Source organism: Hevea brasiliensis, chromosome 17 (genome assembly GCF_030052815.1).
Source record: "Hevea brasiliensis isolate MT/VB/25A 57/8 chromosome 17, ASM3005281v1, whole genome shotgun sequence".
NCBI lineage: Eukaryota > Viridiplantae > Streptophyta > Magnoliopsida > Malpighiales > Euphorbiaceae > Hevea > Hevea brasiliensis.
The window spans coordinates 10,968,628-10,985,543 of NC_079509.1; the positions used below are offsets into that span (position 1 = coordinate 10,968,628).

At 32.2% G+C, this 16,916-nt stretch overlaps 3 protein-coding genes and 1 long non-coding RNA gene across 5 annotated transcripts; 2 read left to right on the forward strand and 2 right to left on the reverse strand.

Annotated features, from left to right (window-relative positions):
* Positions 1-1,718: 1,718 nt before the first annotated feature.
* Positions 1,719-3,633, forward strand: LOC110656928 (dolichol-phosphate mannose synthase subunit 3). 2 transcript variants are annotated; one of them, XM_021813926.2, is made up of 4 exons: positions 1,720-1,959; positions 2,311-2,449; positions 2,532-2,639; positions 3,190-3,633. In XM_021813926.2, the coding sequence occupies exons 2-4, from the start codon at positions 2,348-2,350 to the stop codon at positions 3,247-3,249; spliced, it is 270 nt and encodes an 89-aa protein (XP_021669618.1). In that variant the 5' UTR covers positions 1,720-1,959; positions 2,311-2,347; the 3' UTR covers positions 3,250-3,633. The 2 variants fall into 2 exon arrangements, with proteins under 2 accessions (XP_057995376.1, XP_021669618.1); XM_058139393.1 differs by having other exon boundaries at positions 1,719-2,449.
* A 79-nt stretch (positions 3,634-3,712) lies between these two features.
* Positions 3,713-10,191, reverse strand: LOC110656896 (uncharacterized). Its single transcript, XM_058139391.1, has 4 exons — positions 8,417-10,191; positions 6,588-7,676; positions 4,496-4,606; positions 3,713-4,414 (listed from the first exon to the last, which is right to left on the reverse strand). Exons 1-4 carry the CDS (start codon positions 8,423-8,425, stop codon positions 3,881-3,883), a joined length of 1,743 nt encoding a protein of 580 aa, XP_057995374.1. The 5' UTR covers positions 8,426-10,191; the 3' UTR covers positions 3,713-3,880.
* On the forward strand, positions 4,283-4,815 carry LOC131175371 (uncharacterized). Its single transcript, XR_009145497.1, has 2 exons — positions 4,283-4,428; positions 4,513-4,815. It is a non-coding gene; the product is annotated as an uncharacterized LOC131175371 (long non-coding RNA).
* A 1,853-nt stretch (positions 10,192-12,044) lies between the features above and the next one.
* LOC131175370 (uncharacterized) lies at positions 12,045-13,709 on the reverse strand. The gene is made up of 3 exons (XM_058139392.1): positions 13,387-13,709; positions 13,200-13,305; positions 12,045-12,440 (listed from the first exon to the last, which is right to left on the reverse strand). The coding sequence occupies exons 2-3, from the start codon at positions 13,257-13,259 to the stop codon at positions 12,114-12,116; spliced, it is 387 nt and encodes a 128-aa protein (XP_057995375.1). The 5' UTR covers positions 13,260-13,305; positions 13,387-13,709; the 3' UTR covers positions 12,045-12,113.
* Between the last annotated feature and the right edge of the window lie 3,207 nt (positions 13,710-16,916).

A 16,916-nucleotide genomic window follows, 5' to 3' on the forward strand; every position in this document is an offset into this window, starting at 1 on the left:
ATGAAAATTATTTTTTAAAAAATTTATATTTTAATATTTAAATTTTATTTTATTTTAAATAAATATTATTATAAAATATATATATTTTATATTTAATTAAATATTTATATAAACAAATTCAAAGAATAAATGTTCCAAATATAATTTTTAATTCAACTCAACTCAACTCAATTAAGGTTTTATCCCAAAAATTTGGGGTCAACTATATAGATTCACTTTCTCTACTCTAAACGATTTTGAGTTAAATACTTAGAAATGTGTAATGTTTTTAGGTCATGTTGTATTACTCTCCTCTAAGTTAATTTACGTCTATCCATTTTTTTATTTCTATCCTCTAACATAATTTGCTCTACTTGTCTAACTGGAGCCTCCGTATGTCTACGCTTCACATGACTAAACCATCTTAATCTCTCTTCTCTCAACTTATCCTCAATTGGCACCACTTCTACCTTTTCTCTAATACTCTTATTATGGATTTTATTTAGTATAGTATGGCCACTCATCCACCTTAACATTCTCATTTTTGCAACTCTTATCTTAGACGCATACGACTCCTTCAGTGCCAACACTCACTATTATATAACATAGTCGATCGTAGGGCTATATGGTAAAATTTTCCTTTTAACTTATTGGGAATCTTGCAATCACATAAAACTCCCGTGACACGTCTCTACTTCAACCATCCGGCTTTAATCATGTGACTAACATCCTCATCTACTTGAAGGACTGAGCCGAGATATTTAGAGTGATTACTTTGGAACAGCACCACTCCGTCCAAACTAACTCTTTCCCTATCACTAATTTGGCCTTCACTAAACTTGCAGTGCATGTATTCTGTTTTCTTTCTACTTAACTTAAAGCCCTTTGACTTTGGAGTACTTCTCCAAAGCTCTAACTTTCTATTGACTCATTCTCGCGTCTTATCCATCAGAACAATATAATCCGCAAATATCATGCATTAAGGAATACTATCTTGTATATTGTATATGTTTCATCAATTCATCTAAAACTAATGTAAAAAGGTAAGGGCTTATAGCTGATCCTTGGTGTAATCCAATTGAGATCGAAAAATCTCTTGTGTCCCCTCCTACTGTGCGCACAATAGTAGTTGCTCTTTCATACATATCTTTCAACACTTGTATGTACCTAATAGATACCCTCTTTTGTTCTAACACATTCCATAAGACATTTATTGGAAAACTATCATAAGCCTTCTCCAAATCAATAAAACCATATGTAGATCTTTCTTCACATCTCTATATTTCTCCATCAAGTTTCTAATGAGAAAGATCGCTTCCATAGTTAAATGACCAGGCATGAAGTCAAATTGATTGAGAGAGATAAAAGTATCATGACGTAGTCGATGCTCCACAATTCTCTCCCACAATTTCATAGTATGGCTTATGAATTTAATTCCTCTATAGTTTGAGCAATCTCTTATTTTTAAAAATAGGTACTAAAATATTTCTCATATGCTCCAAATATAATACCCAAACTCAATTCAAATTTATTATAAGAATTATTTTTCAACTTAAAACATATTTTAAAGTCTAATTATATACTATCTGTTCGAGTTCTTGCATCAATTGTAGATGTATGTGCATGAATTTATAGGTATATACTAAAATTCATTCCAATCAATAATTATGAGCGTTGATGTAATAACTCTTATGACTGTGTTTTGTGTTTCATTTTACTGTCATAAAAAAAAATATATATATGTGCGATCAAATCGATATCCGAAAAACCCACGCGTTTCAATTCTTTTGTCAGCCTCTGCCCTGTATCAGAAAGCTTGTCGGACATAGGTGCGAAACAGTTGCCTCATTATCGAATTGGAATCCTTGAAGATCAGAGAAGACATAGCATTGAAGCCCCGTCCCAATTCTTCTCCCTATCAGAGCCCAAGAAGTGCTTCAAGATCACGTTTGATCTCCCAACGTACCTTTTACAAATCTTGTATGTGGTATCAATTTTTCTTTTTCTTTTATTGTTTTTCCTACCCTTTTGGTAATTTTCTTTTGTAAAGATCGATGAATGTTTAGGGTTAGTATCCTCCTTTTTTGAGCTTATTAGATGCGAGAGTTGAAAGCGCATTGCTTGATTTGGCAGCAATTTATTCTCATAGAAGCAATCCAATTAAGCACTAAACTTTTAAGAGCATTGTGCGGCAAAAAGATTGATTCTTGTTGTAATCCCACAAGGAAAAAAGACATTTACTTAGAGAATTTGAAGTCTAAAATAACTATCATTATTCATCTTTGATTTTAACTGATTACTCAATAAGGTGCTTCCTTTAAAAATGATCAGGACAAAGCAGTATTTTTCTCATCTTATTACTTGCCCGATGAGGCATGTTATTAAGATTATAACCATTCTAGTGGCTATTTCTGCCATTTGGATTGGCCTCTTGCAAACAGCTGTCATTCCTAATAGCCATACTTGGTTGGTAAGTCACTTCTTTTTTTTTTTTAATTTTATTTCTTCTTGCCTGTTAGGGCCGACCTGACTTTGTGTTGCTCTTTTCCCAGCTACCCATCTATTTGGTTGTATTGCTGGGATGCTATGGTTTATTAATGGTTGGAGTTGGCTTAATGCGATTTCCAACTTGTCCCCAAGAAGCAATGCTATTGCAGCAGGTATTGTACTGCTGTTTCAACTTTATCTTCTGGGTTATAATTGATTTCTCCCTACATAGTTGGAAAGATGCAGCTAATCTGCTTGCCTTTAAAAGATTTTTAGCTAGTGCTTCTTTGTTACTTTTTCTTCACAAACTCTGTTTGGTCTGTAATCGTTGGGATGCATCATAGGATGGTGCTTTGCTTTCAATTCTGTTGTCAATTACAAATGCTAGACAGTTTGCATCAACATGACACCTAATATCCCAAAATTTTATTGCTTGCCAATTGGTGTGTTGTGTTTATTTTCTTATAGCACAAAGGAGTTTCAAGAATCATCAGTATTTGTTTTCTTACAGGATTTAGGATAATAGTATTGAGCATAACCCTATTTTCATGTGGTCACAAAGCAAATACCACAGCATAAAATTTCTTCTAAAATAGGGAGCACAGTGCACTCATTCCATCTATTAAATTTCTATATTCTCTCGCATGGTTTAAAGTTCCTTAAACATGATATAGCTGTTCTGTAAGTTTCACGGATTAATAGCTTTCATTTTTGTTTTTGTAGGACATCATCGAGGCCAAAGAATTTCTTAAGCAAAAAGGGGTTGATTTTGGTTCAGATTGATGAGTTTTCATAATTTCATGTTGAGACAGTCAATGGCAAAGCATCGGGAAGCTTTGAGCAGTGTGCCAGTAGGTGCATTGGAATGCCAACTTTTCTTGTCTAATCAAAATTTTGCCAATGAGTTGCAATAGAAAGCTAATTAAATTTGGCAAAACACATTTTTTTAGTCCTTGATATTTTTTATCGGGTCTCCATAATTTGATTGTCATATCGGCCCCAAACATTTTTTTTTTAACGTTGCATCTATTTTAATGGATTTAATTAAAAAATTATTAGAGTGATTTTCCATGACATTGTTGGTACTTTTAGATAAGAACTTGAATGTCATGTAACTTCATACAGTGACAAGAGTTTTTCAAGTAAATATCACCTAGATTCTAGTCATCTTGATTTTGGTTTCTGTTAGTACCAAAATTATTGCTTCTTCTGCCACAATCCAAGTGCTAGAAGTCACCTTCATCAGTGAATTAGTAACTTTAGTAACTTTCCCATTTATGACCTTTGTCTGTTAATTATTCTGCTACAATTCAGAAAATCCCTCTGATGAATTTAAGAGTGATTATTTCCTTCAAAGCATAGCATGTGTAGCAAAACCTATATAATAAAGATCAAGGATTATGCCAAGGTTGAATCAAACTTCACCCATGCTGGCGATCCCTGCTGAAAAGAACTGCTCTACTCTGTCGAGGAAGCTACTAGGGAACCTAGAATGCAACATCAAAGAAGTTTCAGGAGCCAGTGGACTATGCTTCAAAGCCATTTCTTCACCAATTTTTGTTGCTTTGCTATCTCTATGGCTTCTCATCTTGCCACTTTTGACACCATTTCCTAAAACAGTAGCTTTCCCCAAAGAAACCCTAGTGCTTTTGGTGTTGTAACGGTTGGATCTCGAAGGAATATCTCCATGAGACTTTTTAAGTTCAGAATTCTGCCTATTACTTTCGCCAGAATCCTTAATTGGCAAATTCTCCATAGTTTGATTGGCTCCAACTGCCTGTGAAACACTTTTGCAAGAAGTTAACAAGGAAAGTATCATATCCATGCTCAATTCTTGCAGAACCACAGACCTGTTCTGCTCACACCCATAGCAGGCAGCAACCAGCATGCCACCCAAAACCGACATCAACTCAGGATCACTGAAAAACACAAATGGCAGATCGTATACCTGTTTTATTCCAGGTAAACAACTAGATTTTATCTATAACACCTTGATAGATAAGTGCATTTACGGTTACTTTTTACTGACCTTGTGAAGTATTGTAGGACTCTTTCCCCACCGAAGAACAGCTTGATTTTCAGGGCAGAACAGGGCAAAATAACCAAGAAGCAAAAGAGATTCATGCAGAAGCAACCCAACCTGATATAAATTGGAGATGTTATAGCTTTATGCAGATGTTCCAGAAATACATACTTCATACACAGTTGTATGATAGTGCAACTAAAATTCATCACTATTCCCATTTTAACCCACCTCCAAAATAATTTGTTTCAAAGTCACATTTGCTATATGTAAAAATTGCTTACATTTAGATCATAATCTTATATATAATTTACAAGTTGAAAGCTCTTAGGATTCCTACATTTTTAATTCAATCATGGATTCACTACATTTATATATACATTTAACATATGTGCAAGAAGATTCTTCACATGGACGTACTCTGTTTTATGAGAGTTATTCGTACATCATTTAAGCTATTGATACGACTATATGCATGATGTTCAAAAAAATGGCACACAAAAACTTACCCAGTGCAATGAGAAAGAAGAAAACTCATAAAATGGAAAAATTCCATTTTCAGATCTGGCCTAGCCTGTGAACAATTTTGGAATACAGGGACAATTTAGTAGGGGGGAAATCTTAGACAAGCATAAAATGTCTGAAGAACCCCTATAAAATCATCTTTCAGAATCAGAAGCCACCATCATTTATCTAAAAGCCAATATAAGTGAAATAAACGTAAGAGCATTCTCTGCATAAATGTAATATCCAAAAGAGCCAAATTATTCAAAACCTTCAGTACTCTAGTTGCCACCTCTTCAAAATTAGAAGGAAGAACATATGAACCCTCAAAAAAAATAAGAAGTATTTAGCAATTCGTAACATGTTGAACTGCAGAGAATTCTGTCACAAGATCAGCATAAATAAAATTACAGCAATAATGGAACAGGACAAAACACTTTACATCCATGAGAGGTTCCCAAACTCCAAATGGAACCATTTGTAATGGTCATCTTCCAGACCTTCCATTTGTGGACTTAAGACCTGTTCAGAAATAAGTTTTTATTTAATTTTTTCATTTGGTTTTTTACTGAAGTAACATCCAATATGTTTGGGGGCTAATTTAGGGCAGAGCAGTTTTTTGTTTAAACCGAAAAACCAAACCGAATTGAGTCAGTTCGTTCAATCGGTTCGGTTTATAATTTTTGATAATTTCGGTTAATCGGTTCGGTTTGGTTATTTTCATAAAAAATAAAAAAAACCGAACCGAACCGAAATTTTATATATATATATATATATATATATATATATATATATATATATATATATATATATATATATTAAGGAAATCAAAGAAAACCAAACTGAACCCTAAGATTTAGGTTTGATCAGTTTAAAACCGAACCGAACTCAATTGGAAATCAAATGCTCAATTTATAAATTTCGGTTTGATCGGTTTAAATTTATCGGTTTGGTTCGGTTTGGTTCGGTTCGGTTTTTTCTTATTAATCGGTTTGGTTCGGTTCGGTTTTTTCTTATTAATCGGTTTGGTTCGGTTTTTACATTTTTTTATTTTCTGTTTTCGGTTCGGTTCGGTTCCGAACCGAACCGACCGTTTGCACACCCCTAGGCTAATTAACCTAAGACCGCCACGTTCCATAGTGTTTTTGAGTAATTCTTTCTCCGAATCATATCTCCCTCGGCCACTAACTTACATGGGAAACCTTCAAGCCCACAAAAAAATCGTGAAGATATAGATAGACATGAGAACATCTACCATTGATGTAAGCCTCCTGAAGATGAAACATCCACAAAAATGAACAAGAGAACATAAAATGAAATCCTGAAAGGGAACAAGAATCCTCACATTGAACACAAACAATACTAGCATGAAATCCTAAAAGAGACTAAAAGATTAAATTGTATGTGATTCATGCAAATACAGGAAAAAATTATAACAACAAAGATAAAAACAAGCTCAGTCATGACTTAAGTAGAATACGACAAATGGTAGTAAGTGTCTACATATGAAAAATTCTCAAGAGCAGTCCAATTATCACTGCAAAATTTGAACCAATAAGAGAGTACAGGTATATTCACAACCAGAACAATTTACCTGCTCAGAGGACAATCTATTGTTTGCCTGCAATAGCACGGCTGTCAGCAAAGAGGGAAGACTGACTAGTCCAGTTTCTGATATGGCAGAAAGAAGAAAAGATGCTGGTGGCTTTATGCTCATGTTATTTTTCTTTTGCTCCACACCAACATTGACCAGGTGTTTTCCATCCTTCTCCTCGATGAGAATTTTTTCGGATTCATCTGGAACATCTCTCGAGTTAATATTGGCATAATTCAACTCTGCTGAACTATAAGTTGACTTTTTTCCACCATCTTTACCAATGGATAATGAATCTTCACTTTTATTTATACTACATGATTCATGTAATGGTCTATCCTCCGATACATCTGGAGAAGAGACAAGCGCGCTACCATTTAATACAGATAGCAGAGTTCTGCATTCTTTGAAGGTCATATTTGCAGAAGAATGCTCAAAAACGGCAATCTCTGCTGGTTTGGCTTCTTGATTGTCAAATCCTAGAACTGTTTCTATTGGAGAAGATTCCCAGTCGATGGAACAATAGGTTTTGGGTCTGTATGTTAAAACCACCAACAGATGTATGCTTAAGAGAATAGAAGAAGGAAATGGTGATCCTTCCACTGGAGGCCTCTCATAAAGTGCAAAAAGATCTCGCAGCCAATGAACAACCTGGTAAGCAATCAATAGTTCCAGTAAGCCACCTTGCATTTGGAGTTCCCGTTCATCAGAACTTGTGTGACCAATAACAGCTCCAACAATCCATAAGAAATTATCCAATAGTTCAGAGATTGACTCAAAATTTTCAACTGATGTTTTGCTTGATGGCAGATTGCTAATCCCAGGGCCATTTAAAGAAGCAGCAATCTTTATATAGTTCTCAAAAGCTGTAGAAAGCATGGGGATTATTGGGGGTAAAAGATTCTGTGCTAGAAAATAACTCCTGTTTGCAGGTACAGATAGGACTACTTGCAAAAATTTTATAAGGTGTATCATAACCTGGCAAACTTCAGGTTTTGATGTATGAGAAGCAGGAAGAGCAGAAGCAATAAAATTAAGCAGACCCGCTTGCCGAGAAGCCTGCAGCTCAGGCTCCTTTTCCTCCAAAAACTGATTCATGAGTTTAGAATGCAATAAATTAGATATTCAATATAATCTTAGCAACCCTGGATAAAAAGTAACAGTAGGAAATAACATAGCAGCTGGAGTGGAGAAGCACTTGTCAACAAAAAATTTCAGAATGAATATGCCAGATCACAAACTTTCATTGATGTCCTACTTCAAACATCTTATACCACCATTAATGATTACTCTTAAGAACAAGAAGTTGACTACAAAGCTACAACAATACGACAAGGGTAAAGTTACTACATTAACATGATGCAATGCACTATGAAAGTAGTAAATGTTTCCAATCAATGAATCTTTACGAATAAAATAATGTTACCATTCAATGAATATTTACCATTAGCAATGAACTCATCACAGAAATGATGCACTAGCCATGCAATTTGCAATTCTGAGCTAAATAAAATTATTTTCTGACATTTACCACTATAGTCTCACTCAAAATGCCATCAACAGAACTCCAAGAATAGGTTATGGCATGGAAAAGAAATTAGAGCAAAAGACATTTCTGAATATGCAACCATTATAAAACTTGTAGCTTTAAAAGGTTATTTCCAGAAACCAAACTCGGTGCAGAGTTCTCAACTTTCAAACATCATAAACCTCAGTTGTCTGACCATGAAGTGTAAAATGACTACCATATACACTTAAGTGATTATGTGTGCATTTAATAAGCATTATTCATGTGTCTGTGTGTGTCTGTAAAGCACCAAAACAAGTACCTTGATCATTTCAGCAGTAATTAGGCCTATGCTTGCAGCCCCTTCTTTTCTTGCCTGTCAAAGTTTTTGGAGTTCTTGAAGCCACCTCCCAAGTTTTGCTCTTGCAGTTGCCACTGCAGTTGTATACCAATACCTGTATTTTGAGAACCAAATGGGGGCTCAGGAAATTCATACTTCAGAGCCATAAGTCTTTGCCAAAACTTCTTAATCTGTCACTTCAATGAATGCTGCAATGTGACATTTCCTGTAGCAAGAGTAGAAGTAGAACCTCCTGCACCTGCAACACTGTTTTCTTGATACACTTCACCACTGTTAGTTGGTGTAGATCGGCCTTGGCCTTCCTTGTTCATGGATCTGCACAATAAAGGAGGAGACTGATCCCTGAAATCCATATATGCTCTCTCCCATATCTGTTCCAGGTAAAACTTGCAACGATGTTCCCTCTCACTAAGTCTCTCAGCTAATTTCTGTGCCAACAGTTCAGCTTCTTCTTGCTGGGCATTGGCACGTTCCTCCCTCCTCCGAAGCTGTTCAACGGCTCTTGCTTCAAGTGCTGCACTTGATGATTTGCATTCCTCTTCTCTTCTAACTTGAGCCTCTTCCTTTTCCCGCTGTGTCTCAGCAACCCGTTGCAACTTTTCAGCTTCAATAAGTTTTCTTCGTTCTAAAACAGCTTCCTTTCTAGCCATATCTTCTTTTTATTTTTTATTTTTTATCCCTTGAAGTTTTTCAGCTCTCCTCAATTCAGAATCATGAAGTTTCTGGTGCAACATAAGCTTCTTATTTTCTTCATTCAAGTAAGTAATAAAACGAACCTCTTTAACTTTACTGCTTTCATCACCAGCTCTCCTGACAACTTGAGCTAGAAAAGCTTCATGTCGAGATTCACTACGCTGGTGGTGAGCATATATTCCCTCCCGTAACTTCATAGTGTGTACAGCCTGCCACTCTTTTACTCGATTTGTTTTTTCAGAGGCACGCTGAAGCTTTTGAACTCTTTCATTCTCCAGCTCACTTCTGATCCTCATAGCCCAAGCATGCTTTTCTTCTGCTTCCTTTTTCAAATCCAAAGCAGTTTTCTTCTTCTTCTTCTTCTTCTCAGGAAACATAAGTTTATCATGCAAAATGCGTGCACGCTCAGCACTTTTTCTGCCCATACCTGGTGAATGTGATAAGAGGGATGAGACGCGGAAAGGAGATGAAAGTATGTCCTCCCAATTCCTCTTCTCCTTCCATGCATCCATTGATTTCCATGAACTAGAATTTCTCTTTTCCTTATCTTTTTCAGAAGGAGCAATATGCTTCCAAGGGGGATCAGTGGACTTAAGGTTTTTCTCAATGGTATTCTCCCTTTTGCACTTTCCAGCAACAGAGGCAGCAGCAGAATCTCTAAGAGGCAACCAGGGTATACCGTAGGATGAGGATGAGTTATGTGGATGGTCATGACCATTTTGCACAAAGTTTACTTTATCGGACCTGCCCAATTCAACATTCCGCTTCTCACCATTCAAACTACTCTGAGAGAAAACTGAACCTCCACTTTGTTTCCTTGATTTTATTATTCAATATCTAGCATTGAGTGTCATATCCTTTTTACCTGCTGACTTCCTCACATTACCATCAGACACATGTTGGCGATTAGAACATTCAAGCACCAGATTTTTCCCATTATTAGCTGCAAGCATGTTAGCTCTTTCTTTTTGAATTTTCTTAAAAGCCTCCAGAGATGAAGACAGTATCTCTTCTCTATGAGGTGAACTAGTCATTCTTCGAACCTGTACTGAGCAAGAAATCACTAATCAATTTCATATGAGAGTTAAATAAAATGAAGATGCTTTTAGGATACATAGCATAAATACATAAAGCAATTCACTCCAAATGTTATAACAGAGCATATTTTAATTATCATCCTCTAATTGACTACTTGCAAATAGAAGTACATAAATCGTTCCACTGGATATGTTATAAAAGAACAAATTTTTAAATTACCATCCTCTAATTGACTAGTTGACAGAACCGACAAACACAAGTTAAGCCTCATAAAATGGGAGCACAAATTCACAAATTCAAGTGATTAGACAGTAAAATATCTCCACACAGCCTTTTTAATAAAAAGCTGCATTGTAACAAGACAGAAGCCACATGTACAAAGGCAACCAAAAGAATTATGAGAATAAATTACACCCATTACCCAAATTGAAACTTTCTTGTTGATGCATAATGAAGATTTAAATATGTGTGCAGTTGCAGACAAAATACATAAATCATATCATAAATCTTTATTATATTAGAAATTGAACACTATTAAAACCAGAAAACGCTTAAAAGAAAAAATAATTAAAGAAAATTTCTAAAATTAATAAAAAATACATTAAAAATTTGAAAATTAAAGTCGCCACATTCATAAGAAAAATAAAAAAGTGTTTACCTCCCATGAGAGAGCATGTGGCCTGCGATGGTCAGACTTCAAAGGAACTGGAATCCCGTCAAATGATTGAGAAGAGGACTTTTTCACATTCTCGAACTCCTGCACTCAAGTAGTCAGTTCTCTAAAATCAGATGCAGCCTCCGCAAGAACAAGAATGGCCTCTTTCATTTGCTCCACATCACATTCTAGCCCACCAACAAGATAAAGTTCATCTACGGCCCCGTTAAGATTCTCAAACAGAAAGCACCAAAGTTGCTCCCTGAACCTTTCTTTGCTTTCACCTGTGTCACCTTCTTCAAGGGGGCTCATAATCTGGGCCTTCAACATTTCATTATTTATTCCACAGTCTTCAACAGAAACTGTTACTCTAGATTCTCCCAAAAGTTCAGGTCCACACTTTTCGCTTGCAAGTGACTCACAATCCTGGGCAGCTACTGCTGGATTTGAATTCCCATTTATATCATGTACTTCAGAAATTAATGACTCATTTACCTCAGATATAGCAGGCAACTGAAGTTTCACCACTATCTCAGAATCTCTGGAAATTTCAGGATCACTCTTTACAGGTGGAAGCAATTCACCACCCAGATGAATCGCCACTGCACCAGAATTCCCATTTGCTACTGGTAATTCAGAAGGATTTGACTCATTTACCACAGATGCAACAGGCAACTGAAGTTTCACCATAATGCCAGCATGCCCAGAAATTTCAGGTTCACACTTCCCAGTCAGAATTGACCCACTGTCCTGTGCAACCACTGCTAAATTCCTACATTTAACTGATACATCAGAAACTTCTGAATTATTTACCTCAGGAAGAACAACGGGCACCTGAAGTTTCAACACTATCCATGCCTCACCTGACTGAAAAGTATAACTTAAATAATTCTCTGTTGGTTTAGACTGTTTACTATGCATTTCCTTGCGATTTGAAACATCATTTGGAACAATCATTTCACACACGTCTTTACAGTTCATTTCAATTATGCCTTCCTCATTAGTTGGGGCAGTAGTTTGATCAGAGAAAATATCGAAATCCACAGATTTTGTCATCAGTTTGTTTTCTTCAAGGTCAGTGCAAGAAAATGCTTCAGAAACCAAATGACAGTTGCCCTCAACCTTCCCAGCCACTAAATCATTGCCTCCAGTATCAGCAAATTTGACATCAGCTCGAGAATTATTATAATGATGCATTACCAAAAAATCATCCTCTAGATCACCCCATTTGATTTTGGAGGCCACATCAGGCTTATCTGTGTCCAATATTTTCTAGGTATCTCCAGCTTTAGCATTGGAATTAGTGACAAACAAATCTGACAACTTGCCATATTCATTATCTTGTTTACCCACTGATTTATCAGTGCAGATGACACCATTTCCACCTTTATTTGACACTGAAGCATAATTATCAACATCATCATGGCCACGTATGGATAGATTTGCTCCTGTCTTTGGAAGCTGGGATCCAGACTGTCCATGCAAATTCCCACTTTTTTCACCCAATGAGGACTGAGTAAGCTGATGACCAGAACCATTTTTTCCCAAAAATCCCCCAGACCAACTCTTTATGGAAAACTTTGCACTACTTCTATGCTTCTGGAGGAAAAGAATAAAATACAAATACAAAACTCAGAGCACGCCAATGGAGAAACAAGCTAACAACTTTTTTATTTTTAGTATTGCCTCTTAGAAAAACCACTTAAGTGAAGATATAAGGATGGTTCATAAGTCAACATGCCACAGAAAACCGAAAAAAAATTAATAATACAATTAAAAAAACCAATTGACTCCATTAAAGAAGGAACAAACCAACCGCAAAATTCCCAATAAAAATAGGTTGCAAAACCCCTTGTCATTTAACAAAGCGATGAAGTCACGTGCTTGTTGGGTGCAGGATCGCTGAAAACACATATGCAGCTCGCTCCAGAAGGAAAGCAAAAACTCAATTAAACATTTACTTGTCAGAGGAACTAATTCTAGGGCCAGCTTGTCTAGTCAGTGATAAGTGAACTAAGCAACTGTTAACCAGTACTTAAAATACACAACTCCTTAAACAGAACTCATTGACAAGATGATCGCAAAAAATCTTCAAAATTGAAAATTAATATTTGCTTTTACCAAATAAACAGATAATCATTTAGTTAACAAAACAAAAAAGCACATATTTTATGATCTTTATGTAACTTCAATTTTTGTCAAAGAAATTAGTATATATAAGAATCTATTATGTCCTTCTTGAGAACAAAACTAGCGTAAAACATAGGACCCATGATTCTGAATATAAGCCAGTTATTGAACACCAAATTATTGTACAAATAATAATGCAAGAGAAAAGAATTGATAACAAAACACCACCTTTTTCACTTCAAACCATCCTGAGTCCTGATCATCCACTGCCTCTCCAATGTTCTCCATCAACAACTAACCAAATTGGCTCTAAGAAGAAAATGAAAACACTAATCTCCAAAAAGGGTATAATTATATTTCTCAAAAAAAAATGCTAAATTTACAAAAAGAATACTAAAATTCTCCAAGTTTGTACCACAAAATGCAAACTTGATTAATCGTTCACGATCATGAGGATCAAAATTAAAATAGAGTAAAATGGAAGATCATTGAGTGTGAAAAATGTGGGAAAACCTGGGAGAAAAGATTGGATTTTGATTTCAACAAATTAGGGAAATTTTGTTTGAGAAATTAAAGGAAATGGCAGCTCAGAGTTCCATATAAGAAAATGGGATTTCTATGGAACGGAACTAAAGGAGGAAGTGAGAGAAAATCTAACTAATTGAGCAATGTATATCATGAAATTTTGAAAGATAGAAGGAGGGAACAGAGGAATGTGAACTTTTACAGTGGTCTGAACTCTGAACGAAGAAGATGGTAAAAAATGCAACTTTTTTTTGGGTATATTTATTTATAAACAGTAAATATTAAAGGCTAAATTATTATAAGATGCTTGCAGTTTGTTAAAATTAATTATATAGTCTTTATTTTTTTTAATTTAATTATTCTTCATTCTTCTGTCAAATAAATTATTAATAATTTTTTATTATTTCATATTTGTATTTTTAATTCATATAATTTTAGTTATTCATATTATTTAGTTTTATATACCAATGATAAAAATAAATTAACCAACGCTCTTTTAACAAAAGTATAATAAAAGCACTTTTTATTTAAAATTACAAAGGTATTTTAATTAAATTTTTAAAAAATAAAGCCTACATAATTAATTTTCATAAAATACAATGATCATATAATAATTTATCCAATTATTTACCATTTTTTTAACAATAATACAAAACTGAAAATTGTATTACGGTAATTCAAAAAATTTAAAATTTAAAATAATTATGAAAAATTATTACGCACTAAAATATTTAATTATTTGAAAGTAAATTCAATAGTTTTATAAATTAATGTAAATTTGTAAGCATTTAAAAAATTAAGCGTTTATATGTTTAAATAAAATACCTATAATAATTAATTATTTATTAATAGGTTTAATATATTAAATTATTTTATCAAATAATAAATAATATTAACTTCATTTTTACTTTAATGTTATTAAAATATTCTTCGATCATATTAAATTACAATATAATTTAATTTTAAATTAAATAAATAAATATTTTATAGATAAATATTTTATTAAAATTAATAAAATAATTTTAAATAACGTAGAGAAGTAAACGATGAATGTTAGAACATGAATTGAAAATTTCAATAGAAAACGTGAATATGAAAATAAATAAAACAAGGGCATATGATGAAGTCGTAATGAAATACTCAGTCAGATTAAGTTATAAGCGTGAATATGAAAATGTTTATTTTTTATTTTAAAAATTATATAAATTACACAAATAATATTTTAATTTAGATATATATAACAATAAAATACTTAAATATTAATTTATAATACAAAATCACTAAAATTTTTATTTAATTAATATTAAACTCTTTTGTGATCTTGAGTAGCTAATTCTAAGTTATTTTTCATTGTTGTGGTATTCATCAATAAAAATTTTAATTAATTAAAAATAATATTTTATAATTAAATTTCCTCTTCCTTGTATCCATAATCTAGACTATCTAAATAATATATATTAATACTTCAATAATTTATAACATATTTATTTGAAGTTATTAGTTTATCTGTGAAAATATAATTTACTTTAATCCGATAAATGTTATATCAATATAAATAACATATAAATCGATTACTAAAGATTAAGAGAGGTTTTATATTATTTAAATTAAAATTTAAAAAATTTTATATTATATATTATGGTTTAGATACTTGCTATCATATAACCCTAATAATGTATTTGACATTAAGTTAAAAAAATAATAATTAAATATTATCATCGTAAATTTTAATTTTTAAAAGATACTTCTTAAACTTAAATACAGTTAGTAATAATTTATCTAAAAAATTTTTTTAAACAAATATATAAGCTTAAAGTCAGAAATTATCAATAATTTTATTAACTTATAATCTATGCGATCATTTTCTTAATTAATTAATTTTTTAAAAAAATTTCATTAAATAAATATATTTTTTTACAAAACTTCAATTTTCTTAAAAAAATAAATTGTTCGGGTCTAATTAATTTCCATGAAATTCAAATAAGAATAAAGATTATTACTGTTAAAAGAAAGAAAGACGGCGGCAAAGTTATAGTGGCTCTCAAGAAAGAAAAAGAAAGCAGTTGAAGGCTTGAACCGATTGCATGAGAAAGGGAAGAACAGTAAATGAAAATCCACAGGATCTTGTATAAATCGAAACTGATTGAAATTGTTTTATTTTTAATTAGATTGGATTTTTTTTAGAAAAATAATATTTTTAAAAAAATTAATATTAAATATACCTAAAAAAATTAGATCAATTTAAAATTGAAAAAGACTTTTAACTTTAAATTAAAATTGTTAATTCTGAATCGGTGTATTCCTATGGCTACCCATAGAAGCTTGAGACAACTTAAAAAAAAAAAAAAAAGGCTTGCTAATTGTTTTTGGCCTTGAATTATTAAAAAATTATTTTAATTAAATTTTAATTTTAATTTAAATTTTATAATTAATATCACTAATATAAAAATTTATTTATCCAAAGAAATTACGAAATTTCCATCAAGCGAATAAAAATATTAATTGGAATTCTAATTACCCATCCTCCACTCAAAATTGTCCTGCAATTATATTATCATTAAAAATATAAACTAAGTTTTATCTACATATTTGATATTTTTAAAATTTAAATTAATTTTTAAATTTAATTAAAAATTATTATTGATTACTTAAAATCATTATTCAAAAAATATTTAAATTTATTTAATTTATATATTTTAATTAATAATTTTATAAAATATTTAAATTATATTTTATTTAAAATAAAATATATAAAAATTTATAAATATTATTAAAAATATATATTTTATATTTAATTAAATATTTATATAAATAAATTTTAGTAATGAAAATTCAATTTATAAAACTACTTGAATCTATACTATTAAGATTGAATGAAACCGAATTTTCATAAATTCCTCACCCGTTGCCATTCCACCCAAACAATTTTATCTCTTCGTCACAGGAGAAAATTTCGGAAGACTATGAGCTGGATGAGGCTTGGAGACGAGGAAAATTACGCGCACTTCTAACTCCGAAGACTCCAATTTTTTTCTGCAGACTGATAAAAAATAATAATATTGTTTAATATTAGGAGAGAAATTATTTTTTATGAGATCTGAAGTTTCACTTTCACGTTCTTCCCATTGCCAATTAAATTAAATAATATTGTTTAAGTTTGGGCAGTAGGAAATTTCTTCATCATTACTATTCAAGAAAATTATAGAAAAATATACAATAATTACAATGTTTGAGAGAAATAAAAGAAATAATTGAATAGAAAAAATGAAAAGAAAAGAAAACGTCTGTTATAATAAGAGAAAAATAAATTTATTTTTTAAATAAAAAGAAAGAAAATAATTATTGCATTAATTTTTTTAAGAATATTTAAATAATTTTAATATAAATAACACATTAAAATTTCAAAATTTTTTCCATTTC

What these genes read in the sequence shown, in the direction of transcription:
- LOC110656928 (XM_058139393.1), top strand. Translation starts at nt 2,303, where the DNA reads ATGATCAGGACAAAGCAGTATTTTTCTCATCTTATTACTTGCCCGATG. An exon ending in CTAATAGCCATACTTGGTTG is followed by an intron (nt 2,450 to 2,531) that starts GTAAGTCACTTC and finishes CTCTTTTCCCAG; the next exon opens with CTACCCATCTATTTGGTTGT. An exon ending in AAGCAATGCTATTGCAGCAG is followed by an intron (nt 2,640 to 3,189) that starts GTATTGTACTGC and finishes TTGTTTTTGTAG; the next exon opens with GACATCATCGAGGCCAAAGA.
- LOC110656896 (XM_058139391.1), bottom strand. An exon ending in ATAGATTGTCCTCTGAGCAG is followed by an intron (nt 4,607 to 6,587) that starts GTAAATTGTTCT and finishes AATTTATATCAG; the next exon opens with GTTGGGTTGCTTCTGCATGA. An exon ending in GTCCTACAATACTTCACAAG is followed by an intron (nt 4,415 to 4,495) that starts GTCAGTAAAAAG and finishes GGAATAAAACAG; the next exon opens with GTATACGATCTGCCATTTGT.
- LOC131175370 (XM_058139392.1), bottom strand. Translation starts at nt 13,259, where the DNA reads ATGGAGAACATTGGAGAGGCAGTGGATGATCAGGACTCAGGATGGTTT. An exon ending in GATGGTTTGAAGTGAAAAAG is followed by an intron (nt 12,441 to 13,199) that starts GTGGTGTTTTGT and finishes CTTTTCCTCCAG; the next exon opens with AAGCATAGAAGTAGTGCAAA.